We start from the raw sequence: 26462 nt of genomic DNA, 5'->3' as shown, positions 1-26462 counted from the left end.
TACATTACTCAAGCCAAAGGAAAATGGAGAAGACAGAAAAAAAGACAGTTTAAAAAATGTGCAATAGCACCGATAAAAGGCATAATAAGGCTAGGATTCCCTTGGGAGGTTTTCAGTGGATCTGGTTTAAATATTACTACATATTTTCCCCATTGGTCACCATTGGTTAACTGAAGGTGGGGGGAATGTCTGGGAAGCTGCTTGATTTGCTGTTTACAAATCTGAAAGCATGAGTAATTTATACACACTAACACAATGTACCTAGCGTTTTCATGAAATGAGGTTTCCACAAAAGTAAATTTTTCAGATAACTAAAGCTTATTCAAGTGCTTTGTAAAATAGATTTCAGGAGTTAACAATAAACATTCTTCTTGTATGTATTATGTACTTATTAGACACAATATTTGAATAATGAATTAAATAATTAATTAAATTAATTAATTCAAACAAGTATTTACTGAGAACTAACTTATGGGCCAAACACAGGGATAGGTATGGAGATAATGCTGGGGGGGGAACCCACAATCCTTACCTTGTGGTACTTACTGCCTTATGAGTCAGGCAAACATAATACCATGTCATAAGGGCCTGGTGTGGTAACAGCCAAAGGCACTCGCAGGAGAAGCACCAGCGGAGATTTAGGGGTTGAGGAAAGTTACTAAAGAAAGGGACATCTAGTCTGAGAGTTAGGGGGGGCTAAAGGTAGAGTTTAAGTGGATGACAGGATTGACTGAGTGTAGACTGAAATAGTGCTACAGACAGAAAATGCTAGTATGAAAGTGAGAAAGCAAAGGGCTCTTAGGGCAACCTCTATCCCTCTGTCATTACATTTAAGACATTTTTTGCTGTAACTATTGACTTTATCTGTCTCTCCCCTCTCTGTAGAATATTCCTTGAGAAATGGAGCTTATTTTTTGTTGTTGTGTGGTTGTTCTGTATCTCCAGCAGGTACCTAGTAATTGTTTATTGAATGAATGTATGAATGAAGTGGCTCTAATGTTCACAGAGCTTTGATGACAAACCTATCTTTATCTGCAGCTTCAGAATCATGACTGGTCACTTAGCCAGAAGCAAACTAGACATCTCTTCCTACTTCAAAGTGCCTGCTCCATTTTTAGGCTACGCAATAAGTTCCGGTTTCCTGTTTGGGGACATCTTCAGCTCTCAGCTCAGAGCACAGATGACAACATGTCCTGAGTGTACTGAATGGGCAATCAGCTCAGGTTACCAGCCCCACCTCCCTCTTCTCGTTTTCTTTGGTGATTCATCAGTTAGAAATTTCCCAGGCAAGAGTGGGACTTCCCCTAAGGTCGTTTATTTACATTTGTGTTACACACGATATTTTAAACATGAAAACAATTAAACATGTACTTTATAACAAAAGAAGAGGATCTCCACCTCAGATGCTTCTCTGGCTATCCTAACCTACCCTGAATAATCTCTCCTCTCATTGTTGAGAGTATATTTTATGCTATTAGTTTCATCAATCCTTATTCTTAGTATTATTCCTTAGATTTTAAGCAGCAGCATGGTTATTTAAGATTCATATGCTCTGTCTTTTCTTTTTAAAGTAAATTATAAGCTCTTTGAAGATACGAACTACACATCATACTCCTTGTCTCCTGCTCCCCTATTCCCAACAAGGTTCTGTGCGCATCCTAAGAGTTACTAAGAGTTCAGGAAGTCCTTGCTTAATGAAGGTTTGTTTGCCTGCAGACCGCTGTGTATAGTAATGCCTCTATCTTTAGCATCAGCTACTATTTTGGCTATTGTCAGTGCATCTACATTTAGTAGTATACCACCTTTTTGTTTTTAATCTGCTGCTTTCTAACATTTAGAAGACTTGTAGATTATCACATGATATCAGACAACCAATCTTGCTAAAACATAGTATTTAAAAATAGGGATTTGGGACTTCCTCGGTGGCACAGTGGTTAAGAATCTGCCTTGGGGCTTCCCTGGTGGCGCAGTGGTTGAGAATCTGCCTGCCAATGCAGGGGACATGTGTTCGAGCGCTGGTCTGGGAAGATCCCACATGCCATGGAGCAACTGGGCCCGTGAGCCCCACCTACTGAGCCTGCACATCTGGAGCCTGTGCTCCGCAACAAGAGAGGCCGCGACAGTGAGAGGCCCGCGCACCGCGATGAAGAGTGGCCCCCGCTCACCGCAACTAGAGAAAGCCCTCACACAGAAATGAAGACCCAACACAGCCAAATAAATAAATAAGCAAACAAATAAATAAAAAAGAATCTGCCTGCCAATGCAGGGGACATGGGTTCAATCCCTGCTCCGGGAAGATCCCACATGCTGCAGAGCAACTAAGCCCGTGCGCCACAATTACTGGGCCTGCGCTCTAGAGCCTGCAAGCCACAACTACTGAGCCCACGAGCCACAACTACCGAAGCCGGCACACCTAGAGCCTGTGATCCGCAACAAAGAGAAGCCACCACAATGAGAAGCCTGCGCACTGCAATGAAGAGTAGCTCCCGGTCACCGCAACTAGAGAAAGCCCACGCGCTGCAACGAAGACCCAACACAGCCAAAAAATAAATTCATTAATTTCTTTAAAAAAAGAAAAAAATTTTTAATTGCTTTAAAAAATATTTATAAAAAAATAAATAAATAAAAATAAAATAAAAATAGGGATTCATAAGCACATAGGGTCTAAAAGATAGTTTAGGGCATAGGAGGTGGAACAGATTTTGTGATGACTGTTTTCATAACTCTTTCAGATTGAGGATGCATTCTGGATGGTTTAGATAACCAAATTCTGACTATCATATAAATATTACTAAAATTTGATGGCACTTATATTCAAATATTTCATATCAAAATAATTATGGGCATATATTTTTTAATTTAATGGCAAATAGGGTGGGGGAGAGAGAGAGAAACTTCCTTCAGTCCTCCAAACTGAGCCTCATGGAATGTTTGAATTTTGATTGAATCATTATGGATTCCGTTTTGCAGATTCAGAAGCTCAGTTTGTTTAATTCAGCCATGGTCAACCAAGTCTCAGAAATCTTATTCACGTGAACCATACATATAAGAATGCTAATTTGTTAATTTACACAAATAAAAACATACTGGCCAAAGTGAAATAGAATATTCACTTCAGCTAATTAGATATCTCTTCCAGGAAGAAAATTTACTTAATAAGGGTACATAGAGAGTTAGTGTATATTAATTATTTTAAAGATGTCATAAGCTGTGATTGCTTTGTATATATACTGCATTAACTAGGGGAGTCTAATTATTGCATTGAGAGGCTATCAGGAGTGGCTCCATGCAATAAAAATTTCTTATTCAGGGCTTCCCTGGTGGCGCAGTGGTTGAGAGTCCACCTGCCGATGCAGGGGACGCAGGTTCGTGCCGCGGTCCAGGAGGATCCCACATGCCGCGGAGCGGCTGGGCCCGTGAGCCATGGCCGCTGGGCCTGCGCGTCCGGAGCCTGTGCTCCGCAACGGGAGAGGCCACAACAGTGAGAGGTCCGCGTACCGCAAAAAAAAAAAAAAAAATTTCTTATTCATACAACACTCCAATGGAGGTGTGTTCCTGACCTACCATCTCTCCTAGGTAGCTCACTCTCAGATAATGACTTAGAATTCCTGGCTTTTTCTTTCTCATGGCTCCACCACCTCCCCTTGACCCAATCTTGGACTTCTCTGCTGGATATTTTTTTTAACTTTTTATTTTATATTGGATTATAGCCGATTAACAATGTTGCAATAGTTTCAGGTGCACAGCAAAGTAACTCAGCCATACATATACATGTATCCATTCTCCCCCAAACTCCCCTCCCATCCAGGCTGCCACATAACATTGAGCAGAGTTCCCTGTGCTTTATAGTAGTTCCTTGCTGGTTATCCTTTTTAAATAATTCTCTGCTGAATCTTCTGCATCTGATCAGAATACAGAGGAAGATAATGGAGGGACCAGACCTAGAAATGCATCTATTACTTCTCCCCACACTTTATGTCTCCGTGTCAATTATATGTTGCCACCTAACTGCAAGGGAGGCTAATAAATATAGTCCAGCTGTGTACCCAGAAGGAAAAGGGAACAGTATGGTAAACAACCAACAGGTTTCTCCATATACACTGTTCTCTATAAGAGCAGATCTGTCAAATGATCTGGAACACATGTACCAGCTAAGTTGGGCACCTGCTTTCCTAGGCAGACTAGGGACACATCAACAGATCTTCACTATCCAACTCTCCTTTGCAATTATTTCTTCACAATCACCAAAACCATTGCCTATGATAATCCTTCATCACGGTAGTCAGATTGCATTTTTTCCCGATTCCTACTTATTATACATTACATATTAATCCTACATCTTTCTTTTCAGGGAGATTCTCTAGGCTACTTGCTGAGATTTAGATGGGACTCTATAATTATTACTAACACAATCAATATTTCCTTGAATAAGTAATTTGTTGAAAACACTGTCACAAATGGATAACCAATCCATTTTTACAATGGATCATGTTAGTCTTCGTTTCAGAGACTGAACTTTTCTTCCTTGACCCCAAATGCTTTTTTTTTTTAACTGTAACTAGTCAGAATACTAGTGGAATTTTTAAAAGATATTTTTGATGTGGGACATTTTTAAAGTCTTTATTGAATTTGTTATTGTTTCTGTTTTATGTGTTGGTTTTTTGGCCACAAGGCATGTGGGATCTTAGCTCCCTGACCAGGGATCGAACCCACACCCCCTGCATTGGAAGGTGAAGTCTTAACCACTGGACTGCCAGGGAAGTCCCCACAAATTCTGATAGTGCATCCTACTTGAAATTTTTAGGTCTCCAAATATAATTTGTGTGTAATTAGTCAAAAAATACTACTCTTGTGTATTTCAACTGTTTTTCTACTAACTGATACACAAATTTAGTAAGATAGATATAAACTGTCATTTTACACAGAAAAATAACTTGCTTAAAGGATCGATGCAACACAGTATTTATGTCCACAAAGAAAAATGTTTCCTTCTCTAGAAACTTCAGGCTGTCACAAGCTGTCTAGTTGACTGAAGCTTGTTATAATTATTTATATAAAATAGTCTATTAGAGAACTATTATGCATGCTATGTTATTGAAATCTGAGTTGAAACTAGCCTCTGGATGAAATTTTGAAAAGATAATTATCAGACAAATAATAGAAGGAAAAAATTTTTCTAGAAAGAGCCCCTATCCAGAAAGAATTCGTTCACCACTTTTATGTGTAAAACTAGCAAGAAATAGCACAAAACATTTTTTTGTGTGTGTGTGGTACGCGGGCCTCTCACTGTTGTGCCCTCTCCCGTTGCGGAGCACAGGCTCCGCACGCGCAGGCCCAGCGGCCATGGCTCACGGGACCAGCCACTCCGCGGCATGTGGGATCTTCCTGGACCGGGGCACGAACCCGTGTCCCCTGCATCGGCAGGCGGACTCTCAACCACTGCGCCACCAGGGAAGCCCAGCACAAAACAATTTATAAACTGAATGATAGAGTACTATGTGTCCATTAAATTTAAATCTCCATATATAGAAAATGAAATTGCAAAGTGCTTACAATATAATTTCAAATGAAAGGATTAATAATAATAAACACAGTAAGGTTCCATTATGTGTATTGTGTGTTCGTATGTACATATATATGTAAGATACATACATGCACACAAGATAAAAACAATGTCAACTGGTGGTGGGTAATTTCTGTATTCTTCATTATACTCTTTTTGTATTTTCCAAATACATATTTGGAGCCTAAAGAACACATACTACTGCTATAATCAGAAAATTCTTAATAGTAATTGGAGAAACAGAATGAAACATACACCCTTACTTCTATGCACCACCTGGAATAGGCATCAATATTTTAGTCCTATTTACTTCATTATGTAACTAAACAACCCAACAGTATTTTGTTGTTGACAACTGTTCCAAGAGTAGCATGAACTTGGAAAGTCTGGTAACTACTGACTTCCTGGATCTCAGCTTCCTCATCTATAAAGTGGGAAAAATCACTGTAACGCTAGACAGGCTTAACTAGGTATATATAGAGCACACTAAAATACTGCAGTATTTGGATGGATTGCCAGGAACTTCTCAATGTTATTTATATTTGCTTTGCTATTTATAGAACTGGCGGCATATCCCCTTTCATAATAATGGGGATAGCTACCATCTGTTGGACACATAACTATGTGACCAACACTTTACCTATGTTATCTTATTTAATCTTCACAACAGCCCTGTGAGGGATTTTTATCCCTACTTCCCTCATGATGAACTGAGACACAGAGAGGTCAAGTGATTTGGCCAAGATCACACAGCTAGTAAGTCATAGAGCAATGATTTTATCCTCAGTCTCTCAGACTGGAAAGTTCATGCTCTTTCTCCTATAACATATGGCTCTGTGCTTAAGCAAGAGGCTCTCCTCCTGATACAAACATTCAAAGTGTATGGCTGCCAAAAGATTAGCTTCCTTTCAACAACCTGTCCATGGGAGAATGACAAAGAAAGATAAATACTACATGAGTGAGGTAAAGGTTTACAATTTGTCAAGAACCTACTCTGAACGTTCCTAAAGAAACTTATTGTCTTATTGAAGAGTTTACTTATATATTATGGAAAACTACTGTGTCCTGGATATCTTCCAAACCTTGTGAATGCTTCCAAAATTTAAATCATCTTTCCTCCCAAACTGACTCATCTTCCTCTATTCTGTAAGGGCAACACCATTATTCATCCAATCATGCAAGCTATTTTTCCCTCCTCTAACTGTCCTCATCAACTCAGAAAAAGGACGGTGTTGATTTTACCAGTGATGTGTCTCTTGAACACATCACCTATTTTCATCATCTCCACATTAGTGTAAGGCCTCATTCTCTCTTGCCCTAGATAATTACAGTAGACTCTAGAATCTCCTTCCCATACCACCATCAAAATTATCTTTCTAGAAACAGGCTGGAGCATATTATTTCCCTGCTTAAAAATCTTCTCTATTCTTACCATCTCTCAGAAGATGGACTTCTTGGGCTTCCCTGGTGGCTCAGTGGTTAAGAATCTGCCTGCCAATGTAGGGGACAGGGGTTTGAGCTCTGCTCCAGGAAGATCCCACATGCCGTGGAGCAACTAAGCCCATGAGCCACAACTACTGAGCCCACGTGCCACAACTACTGAAGCCCATGTGCCTAGAGCCCATGCTCTGCAACGAGAAGCCATCGCAGTGAGAAGCCCGCGCACTGCAAAGAAGAGTGGCCCCCGCTCACCACAACTAGAGAAAGCCCGTACGCAGCAACAAAAGACCTAGAGAAAGCCCGTATGCAGCAACGAAAGACCCAACGCAGCCAAAATAAATATAAATTTTTTAAAAAAGAAAAAATAAAAAAAAGAAGATGGACTTAACACAGCTTGTGGCTCTTCACACTGAGGCCTCACTTTTACTTCCAGCCTCATCTCCTATTTTCCAATATCACATCCCACATTATCACTACATTAAACTATTTGAAATTATTTAAATATACTAAGTATTCCCACATCATTATTTAAATTGCATATTGTCCACACAAACAAAGGAGTATATATGTATAAAAGTACAGGATGCTAACGAACATCCTAATGTTCATTAGCTAATGCTAACAAACACTGGTCATGTCAGAGCATAACTATTATTTTGAGTAGTTTTTACTTAAAACATAAGTCTTTGTTCCTCAATGTTGAACTTCCAAAATCTATATCCTAGAGCCCTATGTAAATTCTGAATGCTACTTCAGAAAGTTAATTTGGTAAATCCATTGATGAAAAAACATTGATGTAATCAATTGAAATAAGGAAGCAGAAGACTTTACAAAGATAAATAAAATTGGGAGAACGAGCAGGAAATGGACCACAAAATCAAGAATGTTGTATTTGGATTTCAGTCCTTTTGCAAGCCTTCTTGACATTTTAAAAGCATTACTGACCCTCAAATCATTGCTCTGCTTAGCAATCACCATTTCCATCAATTTGAATGTTGATTTTAATAAACAAAGTATTCTAAATGTTTACATTTTTATCCCCTCCCCAGGCTGCCCCAGTGAATATTCTTTGTGTAGTTAATCCATCACGATTAAGAATATATGGATTACCCTCAAAGGGCATGGACTTCTCTGTCTTTAAGCATTGTTTTACTTATTGAAGGATTGACAAGCAAAGAATTATTTCACCCATACGACAAGCTTCTGCCAGTAAGAAATAATAATAAGTCACAAATTAGAGGACACTTATTTATGTTACTTATTTCTTTTTCAGCTCACGCACCACAATGACATGTTAAAGTTAGGCAACTAAATAAGAATTAGGCTTTGGGGCTTTGGATCCAAATCAAACTTGACTCCTTGAGCTAATATTTCTTTTCTTTTGTTTTTACCCTCTGGGTCTAATTTCTCTGTGTTTATAGTATGTGCTAACATGTTTCTCATTAGTGTTTATTTACTACCACAGGAATCACTTTGAACTCTCCTAAACCTAGTGGAAACACTTTTCTCAAAATAAACCCAGACCATATTGGGTTTTATCGTGTAAATTATGAAGTATCAACTTGGGAATGGATAGCTACCAATCTTTCCCTCAACCACAAGGTAAGAATAGCAATGGTTGTGAATTGTTTTCTTTTTGTTCTAAGAACAGCATAATAATGACATTAATTTTTCAACACGCTTTGTTTTAAGATTCATGTTTCTTACCTTTTTTTCTTTCTCTTCCCAGTACTTTTCTCCTGCTGATCGTGCAAGTCTTATTGATGACGCTTTTGCCTTGGCAAGGTGGGTTTTGGAATGAGATTCAATCATTTAAAATACTGTGGATCTTGTCATAAATCTTTTTTAAAATGAATTACAACAAAGTACTAATTTATAGTTTAAAATATCCGAAGCCACTATTTACGACATCATTTTTTTAGAACTTTTTTTTAAACTAATATGAGCCTTATAGCTAAAATATTGATATCAACTCTTAACATACACAAAAACTCACCTACCCTATTGACTTTAGATAGGGTTTGTCTAATCAGAGTCCTTGAGTTAATTAGGAGTGACACTTGCAAATGCGCAAAAGTGTACTGTCATAATTTGATTTATTAAAAAGACAAACAGTGTGTTTCATTAACTCATCTCTGTGAGCCCAAGCCCATTGTAAGATTTTATGGTTAGAGTTGTCAAATCTTATTCAGGTCGCTGGGGTAAGAAGTATGAGACATAGCACCCTAGGATTGAATTAAGGTACTGTTTAGGAAATTTGAATTTTTTTCTCATGGCCGGAAGGTAACTTATACTTAGAAAAAAAACAACCTACACTTTGAAAAAAATAATCAACATAGATTGGGGTAGTGTAAGAGTAGTAACCACAGTACCTTTGAGATATTTTTCTCAGGTAGTCTAACACTAGTAATTCAACAAGTATTTTTTGAATTTCTGGCACTTTTGTAGAAGCTAGGGACACAGCCAACTTGCTTTGCTGGCTTTGTAGTGGCCTCATTTTAGACACAAGCAAGGTACTGAGAATGAGATGCTAGTTCCTCAGGAAGCCTCATGGCCCCTTTTTCTGGGTTAGGTGTCCCTTTTATGGGGTCCTGCATATCCGATAATATTATATTGTCAATGCTTATTAATTATCCATCTCATCCACCAAACTGCAAGTTTCACAAAGGTAGGCACCTAGATCATGTTCCTATTCATTTTATCCCCAGCTCCTAACTGTGCCCGGCCTCTAGTAGATGTTCATTAAATATAAGCTGAATACATGGCTGGAAGGATAGTATAGCAGCACTAAAGGCATGGGAGAACTATTTTACATGGACTCCCTAGATAGTATACTGGAAGTCAGAAAACATTTGTGACATTTTTAAGGAGGGAATTTATAGGGTTAAAAAACAAGCTCTCAAACCAGGTTAAAATCCTGGTTCTGAATAACCTCGAGAAAGTTTCTTAACCTGTCTCTGCTTCAACTGCATTGTTAGTAAAATGGAGATGACCTTATAAGATTCTCATGAGGAACAAATGAAATAATGCACATAAAGGACACCAAACATTGTCTGGTCTTTAGGAAGTGCTCAGTAGATTGTATTACTTGATGAAAAAGCATCCACCATTATTTAGTAGCAGCAAAGAAGCATTTAGAAAAGCTCTTATGAATTTGCAATCTAGATTCCCTTTGCAGGTAACAGACAACTTGATTCTCTTTGGTGAATCTCCAAGTTTAATCTCCTGGATATGTAACAGATTAATTATTTTCATTACACTATGGTATGTCAATCACTCATTTAATAAATATTTATTGAGCACCTACTCTGTACCTGGTACTGTGTAGACTGGGGAAATTAAGTGGTGAAAGAAAATGATCAACATTTTAGGGAATTCCTTGGCGGTCCAGTGGTTAGGACTCCACGCTTTCACCGTGGAGGGCACGGGTTCAATCCCTGACCGAGGAACTAAGAGCCCGAAAGCTATGTGGTGCAGCCGAAAAATTAAAAAAATAAACATTTTAAAACATAATAGGACCATTTAGATTTTTTTTTTTCAGGAAAACTCTCCTGTGAATACATTGTGATCTTTTCCAAAGCTTAGAATCTTGGCTGTTAGAAATTACACAGAGCTGTAACAACCTTATAGTTTAATTTCCATCACAACACAATGCAGACAGTTCTTTTGCTTTAAGAAGTGAAAGCCTCTTGAACAGCTTTCTCTGAGGAACTGTGTACAAAGCAGATAACTCACACAACTGAAAGACTTTCTCACATTTGCTCAGCTCCTTGGCCATAGCCCATAAAATTCTGAAGAGCTTCAGAAAGGTAGAATGTGAAACAAATTTGAAAGCCAAGAAACATGTAGAATCACACAGCAACGAATCCAGAAAATACCTTAGCTATCACCTGAAAAATCGCCTGAGCTATTGAGTTATCACCCAATTTCCTTCTGTAATGCATGAGGTAAAAGAGACTCAAAGAGAAACAGACCCCACCTGTGTTGGTTAGAGTCAGGTCCAGATCACTCTGAATCTTCGGGGAAAAGCAGAAATGCGTAGTTAGATAGGTAAGTGCATGTGGTTGGATTAGAATTTACACAGTTCTACTCTGGTATTCAAAAAGAAATGGAACTATTGTTTCATCAGCAAGACTAAAAGGGCGGATCTAAAAACAAAAATATTCTTGATACCCCTGCCCCGAGATTTGAAGAGCTAGTACTCTTACTGCCCTGGATGGAATATCCAGCTGGGCACATTTGTTGAAGGAGTAAAAATTCACCCAGTCACTTCTGAGTCCCCACAACAGACTCACTTCAACTATATGCCCTGCCCAGTAAAACCCTCAAATGTTCAACTTCATTTAAAGTTCCTCCCAACCCCCAGCTCAGGCTAGTTTCAGGCCAGCCCCCTGCAATGGGAACAAAGCGCTTAATTTCCTCTCCGTTTTGCTGCATTGAACTTCTACTTCTCACCATGCTGCCTCTGATTCCTCCAGAGTGTTAAGGCAAGGAGAGCAGAAGGAGGGCAGATGAAGGCAAGAAAGATCCTGACATGCTGTCTACTTTTGGTCCTCTCTGAACTTTGTAGATGTTTAACACTGATCCTTTTCCTTGTGTGGTGCTTTCGTGGAATATGTACCATCCACACACATTCCATGGCCAAGGGTCTTTCTCCTGCAGTTCCTTGAGGTGAGGAAGTGAAAACCTCTGAACCACATCCAGTCTATAGGAAGTATTCATATATCCTTTCCCCTGACAAAGTCTGGAAGGATGGGCAACCTCATGCAGTCCTATATCTTCACTCTGATGTCAGAGCAGTAGCAACCACAGTCTCTCAACCTATAGATTTCTTGGGGTATCAGACACCAGACCACTGTGCCCCCAAGCTCCAGGGTACACAGATAAAACTCTGCAAGTGGTTCCATTAAAGCCCCTTTTCTAGGCTTCATGTGAGGGGAAAAGCATCCTACACCCTCCTGTCCCCTGTGGGAGGACAGCATTCACAGTACACTGACAGAATCCTCCAAAAGCCCTCTTCTAAAATGTCCCCCTCTCCCCCTTTGCCGCTCCAATCTCTTTTGCAGGCTGGTAGTGGGCTATCAGCTAAGGGTCACAAAAACCTGTTCCTAACCATGTCAGTCCTAAGTTGATGGGCCTGCGTCTTACTTTGGAGTGTAGGTTAAGGGGCTTGGTTTGGAGGCCTTGCCAAAACTGAGACAGGAAAAATCCTTTTTTTTGTCTACCTGTTACAGATTTTTTACCTTTTCAGTAGCTTATATGGAACTCTGCAGCCCACTGTGTGCCAAAGAGAGTGGGTGAGGAACAGCACAAGGGAAAGCAGAGAGTGCTGGCTAGCAGGCACATGGGAGGGACTAGGAGTTCCTAGGCAAGGGAAGAATGGCAGAAAGGATGGCTTCAAAGGCCCCCTAAGCTAATGATCCAAACAGACTTTCAGTCAGGCTTCAAGGTGTAGTGGCTCCAGTGATATACAAGGTGAGGGCCAGGCTAACAAATAAAGACCACAAGGTGAACATCAGCCACGCCGAGATTACAGACTTCTAGGTACACCAGATTTACCATTTTACAGGTGCTAACAGAGCTGACCAGACCACAACACAGAACTACATACGCAACTTTTCCCCCGCTATCAAGGACTGCCTTTTAAAGAAGGGAGAAGTAGGGGAATGCGGAAAGACTCCAAAAGGGATCCAGCTGATTGCAAAGAGACTGTTTTAAGCCAGAAATCTGAATTTAATTAGTAAGTTAACATCGAGAGGCCAGACACATGGGAAGTTTTCAAAAGTCTCCATACCATCTGAAGGCTCTGCTGAAGAACGAGAGCCCATGGGGTCAGTTCTATCTTCCTAACCACCTCTCTCAACCATTTCTAATGTCCCATTCAAAAGCCATGTTTGGTAAGACACTATGTTTAATTTGAGCTTCTTGGAGAAGGACTGTGCAGACTTTCCAGGTCACACCAGAGGAAGCAAAAACAAACCTTTTGTTCCAGATTCCCCAATCTTCTGGGTACCTCAGTCCAAGACAGGAGAGCAAGAATTCCCTCAAAAGACCTCTTTGTTTTCTTCTTCTTCTTTACAGCATTTTGTGAGAACTTTAAGTTATAGCCTCCATCCCCTCCACACTATAGATTATAGGACAATTCTAGGATTTAAGTTCCTCAGGTTGGACTCTTACTATAAATGGAAGATTTTTGAACAAGGAAAATCCTCAACCAAATCTGGCTTTCAGAGCTGCTGCTGGTCTATGGATTTAACAGAGTTTTAGACTCAAAGCTGAGTGAAAATGCTGTCTTAGGTTGAGTTCCCTCAAAGCAGTCTGAAATGGAGGTTCCTGAATAGGTGGTTTATTGAGAGAGTACTCTTGTGAGATAGGGAGTGCAAGAAGCAGGCTGGGGCAGGGAAAAAGGCTGAGCAACAATATGGTCTCAGCTGGAGTCTAGCTTTGCTAGATTCCAGTAGGAAGCCATACCCATGAACTGTACTACAGAGTGGATCCAACTTGAGGGAAGCAGGCTGGCCTGTTGCATTCCTAAATCAGACAATTAATGGCCAGGGGTGGGGGTAGCATAACCTTTTAAGCGAGATGGATGTATTTGGTCAAGGGCTATTCTCTGAGGAAGGTGCAGCTAGGAGCCAACACAGCACTGTAAGGGGGTCTGGGAGGGAAGGGCACTATACATGTCTTTGTTCTAAAAACAGATTCTTCACTCGTCGTCCCAGTAGTATCAGCATTGCCTAAGAACTTATGAGAAACGCAACTTCTTAGGCCCTACTCCAGACCTGCTGAATCTGAAATTCTAGGGATAGGGCCCAAGGGTATGTGATTAACAAACTTTCCAGGTGTTACTGATACATGCGCAAACTTGAGAATCATGATTCTAAATGATACTGCTCTTCCTCGGAAGTATCAAATACCACAGAGTAACATGATTTGTGGGAAATGAAAAGTGCATCAACTTAATTCTCGAAATATTATCTCTATAATAACCAGCAAAAAATTCACTCTCAGTCCAGTGTTCTGACCATGTGACTCAAACTTAAACAAGTGATACCAAAGTGGAACAACTGCACAGCTATCAAGTATGTTGAAAAAACAAGGTACTAGGATAGGATATTGATTTTTTCAACAGTTAAATATATAGTATTTCATCAGGGCCTCTAACCTTTGGATCATTGGATTACTTCCCTACTTCTACTTATGCTAATTTAGCCAATTCTTTTGGCCTTTGTAACCAAGACCCATTCCTTCTAATCTTTTCACCTACTATAAATGTGCAGCCCACTAGGTTTCTAACCAAATTACCTGTCATTCTTCCTGAACTTTCATTAGCCTTTTTGTTAATTTGATCCTCAGAGCAACAATTATTCTTCATAAGTAGTCTAAGAAAATACTGACTGGACTGTTACACAACTGACTGTTGCGCTATCCACCCGGGAAAATAGAGAATCATTCAAATTAGAAAATTCTCAAGTTTCAAACGTCAACATAAAATTCTACAATTTTTTTTTTTACTCAACAAACATTCTCAATAAAACACTCCATTTCTCAATATTATTTATACTTTTATTAAGACAAGCTGAACGCTCCAAAATATAAATTCTTCTAAATAAGATCAGGAACTGAGAAAATAGGAGAAATCAGCTCTCTGAACTGAAAACAAACTGTATCATATCACATTAGTGCAAATCATATGATACCAAAGGTGTTTATTCTTATCTAGCTCTCCAATACCAGTTTATCTTCTTATCAACTCTCAGGGGAGAAATCAAGATATGGTTACATTATTTGCCATTCACAAAAAATGACCTCAAATATACTAGAACTCAATGCATCAGTATTACTTTCTCAATAATTTAAAGTTTATTCTTTAATTCTAACTTTCAAAATGTAATTTGGAAAGATAGATTCCCATCTAAGATTCTTTCCAAAACCTAGGCTGAAATTTGAGGCATAACAGATTTCTGAGAACATTATTTCAAAAGGCTCCAAAATCTTTTCTAAGGAGGAAGAAATTGAACTCTTTAATCTTTGAAATGTTGATGGTAACTTCACATTTTTTTGAGAAATAAAATCTATTTTTATTATCAATATTATTGGGAAATGTACAAAAAAGCGAGATGTTTTTATGGGAAATATAAGTTCAATTGGAATGTTTTAAACATTCATGGTTCTCGAGTACTGTTATATTTCCTATTCATGTCAAATGTAAAAAAATTCAATACAATACACTTATAAAGGTGTATTTGTATACTACAATCAGCTCATGAACCTAAAATTTATAAGTTTCTATTTGTCAATATTAACTGTATAGCTAAATGGCTTTTGTTTTATCTAAAATTCTGCCATAGCAATTTTTCAAATGCACACCTTAATGTTCTGTCTTCCCCTTTATTACTGAACATATGAAAGCACTAATACATCATTGTGAACAAACCTCTTTGATTGGGCCTTAACAGTAATGCATTTTCTTAATTGTTTAATGGAAGGGTTCTCATTAACACTGAAGTCTATGATCCCCATATTAGTACTTTCAGTCGAAGGAAACTAGTCTATGGTTTTTAATTTACTGTGGGCTTTTTTTTTCTTTCTTAGAGCTCAACTTCTAAGTTACAAGGAGGCTCTGAACTTGACCAAGTATCTCAAAATGGAAGAGGAATTTTTACCATGGAAGAGAGTCATTCCAGCTGTAACCTATATTATTAGCATGTTTGAAGATGATAAAGAGCTATACCCTATGATTGAGGTAATGTTAATGCTATATCTTATGTAAGGAGATGTTTAGCCATTAGCAGAATAGGAAGATTTCTGAGAGAAGGAGCTCCTGGGAAACACAAAAGCATATCTTGCCTGCCAAGTGAAATCAAAGAAAATTATAATGACTTGACTAATCAAATCAAAGAGATGTTATTTGTTTTTTCAACTTGAAATGTATCAGTATTTCTGGTTCAGTATACCACTTAAAGGTGTATTTTAGTGTTAGAAGCAATACAATAGTTAATATTTTATTTAAAATAAACAACATTTTGGGCTCCCCTTGTGGCGCAGTGGTAGAGAGTCTGCCTGCCGATGCAGAGGACACGGGTTCATGCCCCAGTCCGGGAAGATCCCACATGCCGCGGAGGCCCGTGTACCGCAAAAAAATTTAAAAATTTAAAAAAATAAAATAAATAAAATAAACAACATTTCAAACCATAGATACAAACTAGCTCCTATTTTTAATGGATTTATCTATGTTAAAATGAATCTATTCTCATCAAAATATGACATCATTTTTCCTTATTCTTACTGCTATTATTTCCACATTGAGATTTCACTATAAGATAGTCATTCTAAATGCTTTTCTTGGCTTTGTGATTTCTGAAGCACTTTTGCAGGACACTTGTAATTTTAAATAAATTCTGGATTCCAATCTCTAGCTCTTCCACTTTCTTTATGAAAGAACTTGGACAAATGCTTTCATATTTGTGAGTCTTTGTTTCCTCTGTACAATAGGAATGTCAGCAATTGGCTGCCTATGGTAATGGAATAGTGAGAATCATAAAATATAAATGTCATTTTTAAATCCTAAGCCAATATACAAATATTAGTTATCATTTCATCGATACTTGAGCAATCTTCCTTAGTGCGGTAAGTATGTCAGGTGTTATTCTATTTATTACACATGTTAACTAAGAAGTGGAGGTTAAAAGGGGCTTACCCAAAGTTCTATAAAACATAAGAGAGTGATCCAGGATGTTCTTATGTTCAGGACTGAAGTAAAATTACAATGTTATAAAAACTTTAATACATCCCTTTCCTAGGACAGGCCCAAAGTTCTCTGAGCTAGTAGGGGAAAAGATTACCACAGGGAATTGTAGATTATAATAAACGGGAGACTGTTGCTAAATAGTAAATTATTACTCACTCTGCATGGTGCTTTTATTTCAGAAATACTTCCGAGATCAAGTGAAGCCCATTGCAAATTCTCTGGGATGGAATGATACTGGAGACCACCTCACAAAGTTATTTTTTACTTTTTTAAAAATTAATATTCATTTAGTATTTGTGTATGTTAAGACATGTTGAAAAGTGGTCAAGGCCCCAGCTCTGTGTGTTTCTTTTCTTAGATTACTCCGTGCCTCTGTATTAGGGCTCGCATGCAAGGTGGGAGACAGTGATGCCTTGAACAACGCTTCCCAGCTATTTCAGGAGTGGCTAACTGGGACTGTAAGGTAACTGTTCACCATGTTTTAATTTCTGGAAGACTTTAAACTGAGAAATGAGGAATTAAAATCTCTGAAATACTGTTTCTTCTTCTAGCCTTCCTGTAAATCTCAGGCTTCTGGTATATCAGTATGGAATGCAGAACTCTGGCAATGAGACTTCATGGAACTACACTCTTCAGCAATACCAGAAAACTTCATTAGCTCAAGAAAAAGAAAAGCTATTGAATGGATTAGCATCAGTGAAGAATGTTACTCTTTTGTCAAGGTAAGCTGGAACTTTTGAAAAAATTACGTGTATTGGTACTTGATAATTTATATGTCACAGTCTCTTTAAAATGCTAATTATGGATGATATGTTTCCAAGAAAATCTATTAAATAATTATTTTCCTGGCAAGAAACATAATATCCCTGTAAGAGTTGCTTAAAAAATAAACACATGTAATCTCATATAAAAAATTCTGGAGAGGAGGGCTTCCCTGGTGGCGCAGTGATTGAGAGTCCGCCTGCCGATGCAGGGGACACGGGTTTGTGCCCCAGTCCGGGAAGATCCCACACGCCGCGGAGCAGCTAGGCCTGTGAGCCATGGCCGCTGAGCCTGCACATCCGGAGCCTGTGCTCTGCAATGGGAGAGGCCACAACAGTGAGAGGCCCGCATACCGCAAAAGAAAAAAAAAAATTCTGGCGGTAGGGAGTTTCCGGTTGTGTACAGTGGTTCAACATTTTCATCTAAGACCTAGGCTCTTTCTCTTTCTTTTCTGCCATCCTCTACATGTTGGATGTCTTATGACTTCCAGAGCTGCAAGCATTTTGCCTTCACACAAATACATTCAATGGAAGAAGGACAGGAGCAAAAGAGCTTCTCCTCACAAGGCTCTGTCTTTTATGATAAGTGGTCAGTTATCTCCACTTCCCCTCATAATCCAGAACTAGGTTACCCTTGATCATTCTGGGTTATACTCTGGATCTACCATTTGATCGTTTGCTGACTAGGATGAACTTGAATTCCTTTGACTGATTTGGGCCAATCATGATACTCTGAGGATGGGGTAGTAGTTTACCTTCCCTAGGATCAAGGATACCTTGACCCAAGCCCAGAACAAAACTGGTCTCTGTCAGCAGAGGAGTGTCTGCCACAACATGCATAGACACACACCCGAAAGGTATTTACATTCCACTGAGAAGGTACAAAGACTGCTTGAAGCCCATCTATGAATGTTCTCCCACTCCACATTTATGTCCCAAATCAACTAGCTTCTGCCTTTTTTATTTTTTGCTTAGTTATGGTTTCTGAGTTATTTACTTCATTCATTTAAACAACACTTAAGATGTCCTTTCTATGTACAGGTATATAGATTGTAGGAATAAAAATGAACAAGAATGAAATCTATCCTTGAGAAACTTATAGGTTCCTGGGAGAGGCAGAATATAAATAGTAAATTACAATGCGATAACCAATCTGTAAGGACTACCAGAAGCAGTTTGCTTTTACTTAGCAGGGCTAACAATACACTTTCACCATCTTACCTTAGGGTTATATGTGAATTCTCCGTCTCTCTGCCCTAAGATAGTCTATCAAGAACTTGATCATCTTGACACTCCACAAAACATTATATTGATTCATTACTTTGATTGCATTGTGCTAATTGCATATGATGAGAAAATTAGCAAGTACTTAGATGCCTTACTAAGACTCTTGTGAACTACAGGATAAGAGATAAATTGTACAAAATTCAGGAGCCCACCACACCAGTGCAGTTCCTGGAAGTTTACCAGAGCATGTTCAGATATTCCCTCTGGGTACAGCCATGGCATAAATTTAATAAAAATCTATTGATTTGGTCACTTAATTTATCTTGCACTTATTTGCATTATACCATAATTATAGCCAACTAATCCAACCATACAAATTACATTAGAAAGTTGTTTTTTACAATCTAGGGAAGAGCAAATAAGACTTAACTGTAATCCCGTATAAAATAATTACTTTCCTTTAATTTGCTGGTTTTGGGGGGTTTTTTAGTATAATGGAATAACCAGGTAAAATGGATGAAGTGCTTCTATTAAATACAATTAATTTTTTAAATTAATAGTTGAAATTGTGGTTGTTTTTAGTACCTCCAAAATAATTTAAATGTTCCTAAAGTTTACATTACACTAGTCCTCAAAATTATAGGTTGTTCTTTAAAAAGTTAAATATTTTAGAAAATATTAAATTTTGTTTTATCATTTATCTTACTTAATTGACTGTGTCAACTGGTGACTCAAGAATTGAATTACTGGAATGAAAGAGATGTTCTATTGGAATTTAGCAAAGGGTGAACACTAAAAGTTCATTTTGAATTGTGTTTCTGTTTGGCTTCTCTTAGATATCTGGATTTGCTCAAGGACTCAAATCTTATTAAAACTCAGGATGTGTTTACAGTCATTCGATACATCTCACGTAATAGCTATGGGAAGACTATGGCCTGGAATTGGATACAGCTCAACTGGGAATATCTAGTCAACAGGTGAGATGATCAGATTAATGGTTTATTGTTCTCTTTGTCTGATACCATCTACAAGTTCTTTCTTTTTTCTCTTTTCTGTGCTTTCTCTGACATCTATTTGATATCTGAAATGGCATATTATCAGAGGTAAGGATCATGGTATTTTCCTTCCAGGGAAGCAATATACTAGTTAATTTTAAGCATAATTCCTTTTCTGGAAAGTAGTGTTTCCAACTGATCAACAGAATTTTGAAAACTGCAAAGATGACTAAGCATTATTTTTAGTTTGGTTAAAACAAGTTAATTCTGCCTATTGTGCTAGCACCTAGCATAATGTCAGGCACATATTTAGTTCTCAATTAATTTTTAATGAAAATGAAATGATAATTCCTGGATCTGGGTTCCCATTAGAGCCCTACATCTACTGAGTTCATATGGATAACTTTTGCCACCCTTAATCAGATAATTAAGCTTTGGGTATTTTGAAAATTTCTTTTTTTAAAATTTTTATTGGAGTATAGTTGTTTTACAATGTTGTATTAGTTTCTACTGTACAGCAAAGTGAATCAGCTATACATATACATATATCCTCTTTTTTTGGATTTCCTTCCCATTTAGGTCACCACAGCGCATTAAGTAGAGTTCCCTGTGCTATACAGTATGTTCTCATTAGTTGTCTATTTTATACATAGCATCAATAGTGTATATATGTCAATCCCAATCTCCCAATTCCTCCCTTCTTAAAAGCAAACTATATTTCCCGGGCAATAGCAGTTTTAAAATAAGTAGCAAGGACAAGAGATGAGCAAATGAGCTAAAGAGATACTTTCCTAAATTTCTTATTTCTTCAGCCTCATATGGAAGAAATGTTGCTACTCTTGGTCTTGATCCTCTAAATTTAATTCTTATTTCCATTAAAAAGATACTTCTTTGACAGAGTATAAAATATAGATTATATGTCCCAAACAAATACGTAAACACTGACCAAAGAACTATACCATCTGTAATCCCCATACCAAGAAATGGCCTCTGTCATCTCCTCCTAATCTCTCCTGTCTTCCCTTCAGCACTGCCTAGTGCATAATGACCACCTTATCAGAAACACTAACTGCAAAGATAACTTTTTATTTCTATACTCTTTTCTACCCTACAATTAACCAGTGTGCCATTATGTTCATTCACATTTCTTATCCTTCTGAGATCCAAATTATATCTCTAGCTCTCAGCAAAGATACCCTACATTGCTTTTGCTTACGTGTGATAAATTTTTGCCTTTTGTATTCTTGCAACTATTGAATGTAACTGCTCATCCATTTCTATGAAGATTGATTGGCATGCTTGTGTATGTGTGTGTGTGTGGTGTGTATATGATGCTCTGTTCACCTGTTTATAATTGTTTCAATAAACTATTTGGTTTAGAATTAATAAATCTACCTATTGAGAACATGTTATCTGGAGGTAATAGTTCATATTATGCAAGGTAGTACTTTCCATTTTGAAAGATATATGCCTAATGACATGTACTGTGTATTTTGTTTTAATCGAAAAGACTACGCAACTTTTTTGGGGGGTACATGCTGTAAGAAACTTATGTAGATGAAGAACAATGCTTACTATTAAATTATTGTGAAAATATAAGTAAATAATATTCTATTTTGCATAATAAAGTGGGCACTTCCTTATTGTTTATTAAACAGAATATTTCTCAAGGCTTATTTGAATTGCTGTCATGTGAGTTATTTCAAATAATGCATATTTCATTTTTAAAAATTAGTTCATTGTTATACTTCTTAAGAATTAAGAAGTAGGAAAAAGAACAGGTGTTACATTGCCATAAAGTCATAAACAGTTGGCCTTAAAATAAATCTATTAGACCTAATGTTGAAATTTTCAGGAAAAACAAATTGATGAACTATTTGCAGTGCTAGTTCCAAAACCCTCTCCCAAGGCTTTTAATATTTCTTCATAGTCTAATGATCTAATTCTCATGACATATCATTTCAAATAGCCTAAAACATAAAATTATATAATAACCACATGTCAGATACAAAAAAGCCCAATATTACTTATGGTTAGTTTGAAAAAAATATAACTTCCCCATTAAAATTGGGTAAGACAAATTAAACAGAAATGAGCCAAGTGTTAGTCAAATATTTTCAAACTCTTAAATGTTTTCCAGACTTCAGAATGTGTGGTTTTATTGCCTTTGTTTCTGAACAATTTATTGTCATCTTAAAATAAATAAGCTGTTTTATAAAGCTTTTGTTATGTGATTTTTATGACAGCTGATGGCCACACCACTAATGTCCTTTCCAGTTTGAGACTTAACCACAAAGTTCCAAAGATACTTCAGAAATTATTGTTTGCTTTTGTTTATTCCACTAAACTCTTACATGAAACTATGAAGTTGAATGAACTCAATAAGCCAATATAGTGTGGTGTGATAAAGTTTGATTTTAATTTATGACTATGAATGAAAAATTAAGTCAATGGGACATGACTGAAGTCATTTAAACAGTATCTCATAAACAAGATAATTTAATAAGCACTTAACTAAAAGTTTTAAGTGCATCAAAACCATTTCTTCTGGATAACGTAATAGTACTTACATAAATATTAAATCCAAGAAGATTATTTTTACATAATTATTTTTCAAAATATTTAAGATATAATTAAATCCTTATTTTCATTTTAAAAGTAATCAATATGATAAATATATAGCATATTTCCCCTTAAATGGTACACTTCATATGATGGTTTCTTGGAATGAACATATTTTGTTTTTATATTTCTGATATATATACAGGTAGTTGCAGTTTTTATTCAATCTATTCATTGCTAATTTCTAAATATATTCTTCAATTTTTAGTCACAAAGAACAAAACAGAAGAGGAATATTATAGAAATTATAGAAAGTCACTGGAAAAACTGTTTTCTTACCTGTAATAACAGACTTTCTTTGAATCTGTAAAATATCATTACAGGAACTTAGTGTGATTTCCTTTTTTAAAATCTCAGTTTTCTTATTACAAAATAGGTGTGTATTGTTTTTCACAAAATGCAGATAAGCAAAAATAAGGATACAAAAATCACCCATAATCCCACCACCTAAAAATAACCTCTGTTGTCACACTGCTGTTTTTCCTTGAGTCATTTTTCTATGGTTGTTCATTTATTTACAGAAATGGAATTATATTAGACATATGGTTTTATAACCTGCTTCTTCTTATATTATCCTATATTGTGGATATCTTTTCATGTCTTTAAGTATGCTTCTTCGATGTTATTTTAAATTCTCAGTCATATTTCAATGTGTAGATACATCTTAGTTTACTTAGCCAATCTCCATCTGTTGGATAATAAAATTGTTCCAAACTTTCCACTGTATAAATGATGTATTGATGGACATCTTTGAAACTGAACCTCTGTTCTCTTTGAACATCCTTGAGAATTTCCTTAGGATACAAATAATAGTAGAAGTAATATTGCTGCGTTAAAGGATGTGTTCATTTTTAGAGTTTCTGATGAATGCTGCAAAACTGTCATCCACAACAAAATTTACTATTAACTTTGCCTATTTTTCCAACCCTTGCCAATACTCAGTGCTGTCATTTAAAAATATTCTTGCTAATTGAGTACATGAACTGACATCTCATTTTAAATTATAATTCTTTCATCCTGTAAATATTGTGGAGCATCTACTATGTGCTAGGCACAGTGCTTGGTACTCAAGGTACAACAGTATACGAGGAGAAACAGATCTGGTTCTCTGTTCTCATGGAGCTTAGAGTCTAATAATGAAGATCAATATTAAGTAAAGAATCACACAAATACATGTAGTACAGTTAAAACTGTAATAACTACAAATAGAAGAGGTTCAGGGCTCACTGAAAGAGTGTAATGGGGAAACTGACCAAGTCAAGAGAAGTTGAAGGTTAAGGGGTTTCCTAAGGGAGTAATGATTGAGCTGAATTCTGAAGGAAGGACAGGAGTGAATTATATGAACAGGAGGCAAAGCTTTCCTGGCTGAATGCTACTATCAGAAAAGAGGAAAGATAAGCGCTAAGCTTTTCAGGGTCACATTAAGATTTGGGCTTTTGTTCTAAGAGCAATGATAAGGTCACTACAGGTTTTAAGTAAGAAAGTAAAATGATCAATTTTACTCTGAAAAGAAAGCTCTGGTGGTAAAGTAAAGCACAGACCAGAGCGAATTTGGGGAAAGCAATTACAGAGTTATTGGGGTAGTCCCAGCAAAAGACAGTGAGGGACTGTACTATGGATATAATGGTGAAGATGAAAAGATAAGAACATTTAGAATTTGGCAGATTAGAAATGGGAGGCAAGTGAGGTGACTAGAATAAAATGTCTAGATTTCCAGAAAAGGTTTGCAGAAGAACCATGAGTTCAGATATATCTATATCTATATCTATATATATATATATATATATATATATATCTGCCTTTTGAGTCTCCTTTGAGATGTTAAAGCGGAGATTGTTTCAAGGAAGTTAGAGTCCCTTGCCAAATGCTGCTTAAGGTTTGAATAAATCAAAGAATAAAAATGCTCATTAAACTTATTGGTAACTCAGAAAGAGTCTTTCAGTGGAGTGGTGGGGGCAAAACTCAAATGGAAGCAAATCAATATATCAGTCAGTAGTAAGACAATGGAGGCAAGAAATGTAGAGAAGCCTCTTGAAAAGTTTGACTATCAATGGGGAGGTGAGAGAAGACATTAAGAGAGCGATGCCAGATCAAGGGAGAGGATTTTCCCTATTTTTATATGGAAGATATTTTAATATGTTTAATATACTTAAAAGCTGATGAGACAGATCCAGTGAAGAGTGAGAAATTTAATATGTAAGACAGGAAAACCTTTTTTAAAAATTCATGTTTTTGAGAAAGTGAGGGAGAAATAGGAACCAAAGCATGGATGATAGAAGGAAAACAGGTATATTTATATGTTTGTAAGCTAAAAGATGTAGAGGTTACTATGTATTTTCTCTGTGAATTAGAAGACAAGATCATCTGAGGAGGAAGGGAAGAGGGAGAGTGTTTGGAGGTTTTAAGAGAGTGAAAACATTTGCAAAAGGCAATTCAAAGAGGAAGAGAATGAGTTGACCAGGATAATGCAGTACTGTCAATGTGAAGGGCCCATTTAAGATTGACAGCCATGAATTTATAGTGAAACAATACGGGGAAAGTTGGGTGACCTCCCTTGACAGAATGTGTCCACGTGGTACAAACAAAGGGTATGAGCAGTTTATTTCACCCGAAGCTGGAGTTTTGCCAGACTCAAATTATTGAAATATAAGACAGCTTAGGGCTTAGGCAAAAATGTTACTGAAAATGGTAGACCATGGAATCTAAACTATATAAGGAAACAAGTGAAAGCAAAGGAAGAGCTGATGATCCAGAAGAAAACAGGGGTAGGGATGGTCAATGGGTCAGAAATCCAGATAAAGTCAAAGAATGGTCAGTGGAAAGTGAATGGTAAATTATGTCATGGAGCATGCATAAATTAATAATTTTGAGTCAGAGTACCTATGGATAATCACAAGGTATGATGATGGGAATTGGTGGCTGGAGTAGAGTGGAGAAAATACCATTGGAAATGAGGAGGTCAAGAAACTAAGGTGCTAAGCTGTTATATCTTCATCCATGTGGACCTTGAAATCATGGCCTGAAGTAGAAAGGATGATAGGAGCCAGGTGCCAAAGTGTATCATAAATGAGATGAAGGGGAAGAACCTGAAGGAACAGAGGTTCTTAAAGAGAGAGTGGAGGAATAATGGTTTGGAATCCACAATGGGGAGCATGACCACACCAATTCCCTTTCTGGCCTGGTGCTATGGAGGATGTGGGAAAATAAACATTCTCCAAATAAGTAGTATTCCCTGTAAAGGGGCAGTTCCAGAGGGCCAGGTGGTGGGTTTGAGAGGTTGGGCAGCTCTAGACAGCTAAGTCAGAGGCAAGGAGGTACACACATTATAAGGACAGTGTTGAGCATAGATGACTGAGATTCTTACATTTTGGATAACGGCTGATGACATTAAGTAAAGGGAAACTGCTTGCCTTAGATTTCTAAGAGAAGAAAGATGAAAGACATAATGGATTTAAATTCAACGGTGTCTGTGATAAGAGTGAACACTGGACCTAGTATACTGAAATTGTGGATAATTATTAGAACATTTCATCTGTTTCCATTAGTACATTTTCTCTTTATGTTTCTTTTGAAAACTGCTGATTCATTCCTTTGCTAATTTCATGTTGGCATATTTCTCCCTATTGCCAATCTGTAAGAGTTCTTTTTATAGTGAAAATATTTGCCCTTTTTAAAACAAAATAATAAATTTTTACTTTTAATTTTATGGCAGTTTTTCTTTAGTATAAAATTTTGTAATGTGTATGTGACAAACTTTATTACTTTTTATTTCACGATTTCTGCTTCTGTTATGTGATAAATTTTAAATGTAAAATTTCTCCTAATGTTTGCTTACCTCTTTATATATTGATATATTTCCTTTATCTTTCCCCAACATTCCAACAGTTCAAGGTTTATACATAATTCTTGTGATTATTTTTCTTACACTGTGATTAATTGGGATGAAATTTTTACCTGTATTACAATGATTTGTAATTTGGTCTATAAGGAAATTTCTGATTCTTGCTCCTTAAGAGAGAAAATGCAAAAGAGATAGGAATAGAATATTATCTCTAAAGTGCTATCTTTGCACCCAGCTTCAAGTGTCTTTGCTTAGCAGGCTG

General features: G+C 37.1%; 1 protein-coding gene across 1 annotated transcript in view; it reads left to right on the top strand.

The window, feature by feature from the left end:
- The window catches only part of ENPEP (glutamyl aminopeptidase), a gene marked incomplete at both ends in the record, with an annotated part of 105808 nt that overhangs the window by 77001 nt on the left and 2345 nt on the right, over nucleotides 1–26462 (top strand). Inside the window, 7 exons of the mRNA XM_079715513.1 lie at nucleotides 8469–8605; nucleotides 8733–8788; nucleotides 15599–15749; nucleotides 16934–17007; nucleotides 17113–17217; nucleotides 17306–17476; nucleotides 19579–19719. Of these exons, the coding sequence (XP_079571639.1) occupies nucleotides 8469–8605; nucleotides 8733–8788; nucleotides 15599–15749; nucleotides 16934–17007; nucleotides 17113–17217; nucleotides 17306–17476; nucleotides 19579–19719 (835 nt within the window). The remainder of the gene's footprint in view (nucleotides 1–8468; nucleotides 8606–8732; nucleotides 8789–15598; nucleotides 15750–16933; nucleotides 17008–17112; nucleotides 17218–17305; nucleotides 17477–19578; nucleotides 19720–26462) is intronic.

This window comes from Hyperoodon ampullatus (assembly GCF_949752795.1).
Source record: "Hyperoodon ampullatus genome assembly, chromosome: 1".
In the NCBI taxonomy this organism is placed as follows: Eukaryota; Metazoa; Chordata; class Mammalia; order Artiodactyla; family Ziphiidae; genus Hyperoodon; species Hyperoodon ampullatus.
The sequence above is the reverse complement of the archived record's forward strand: the minus strand, read 5'-3'. Positions and strand labels throughout refer to the sequence as shown.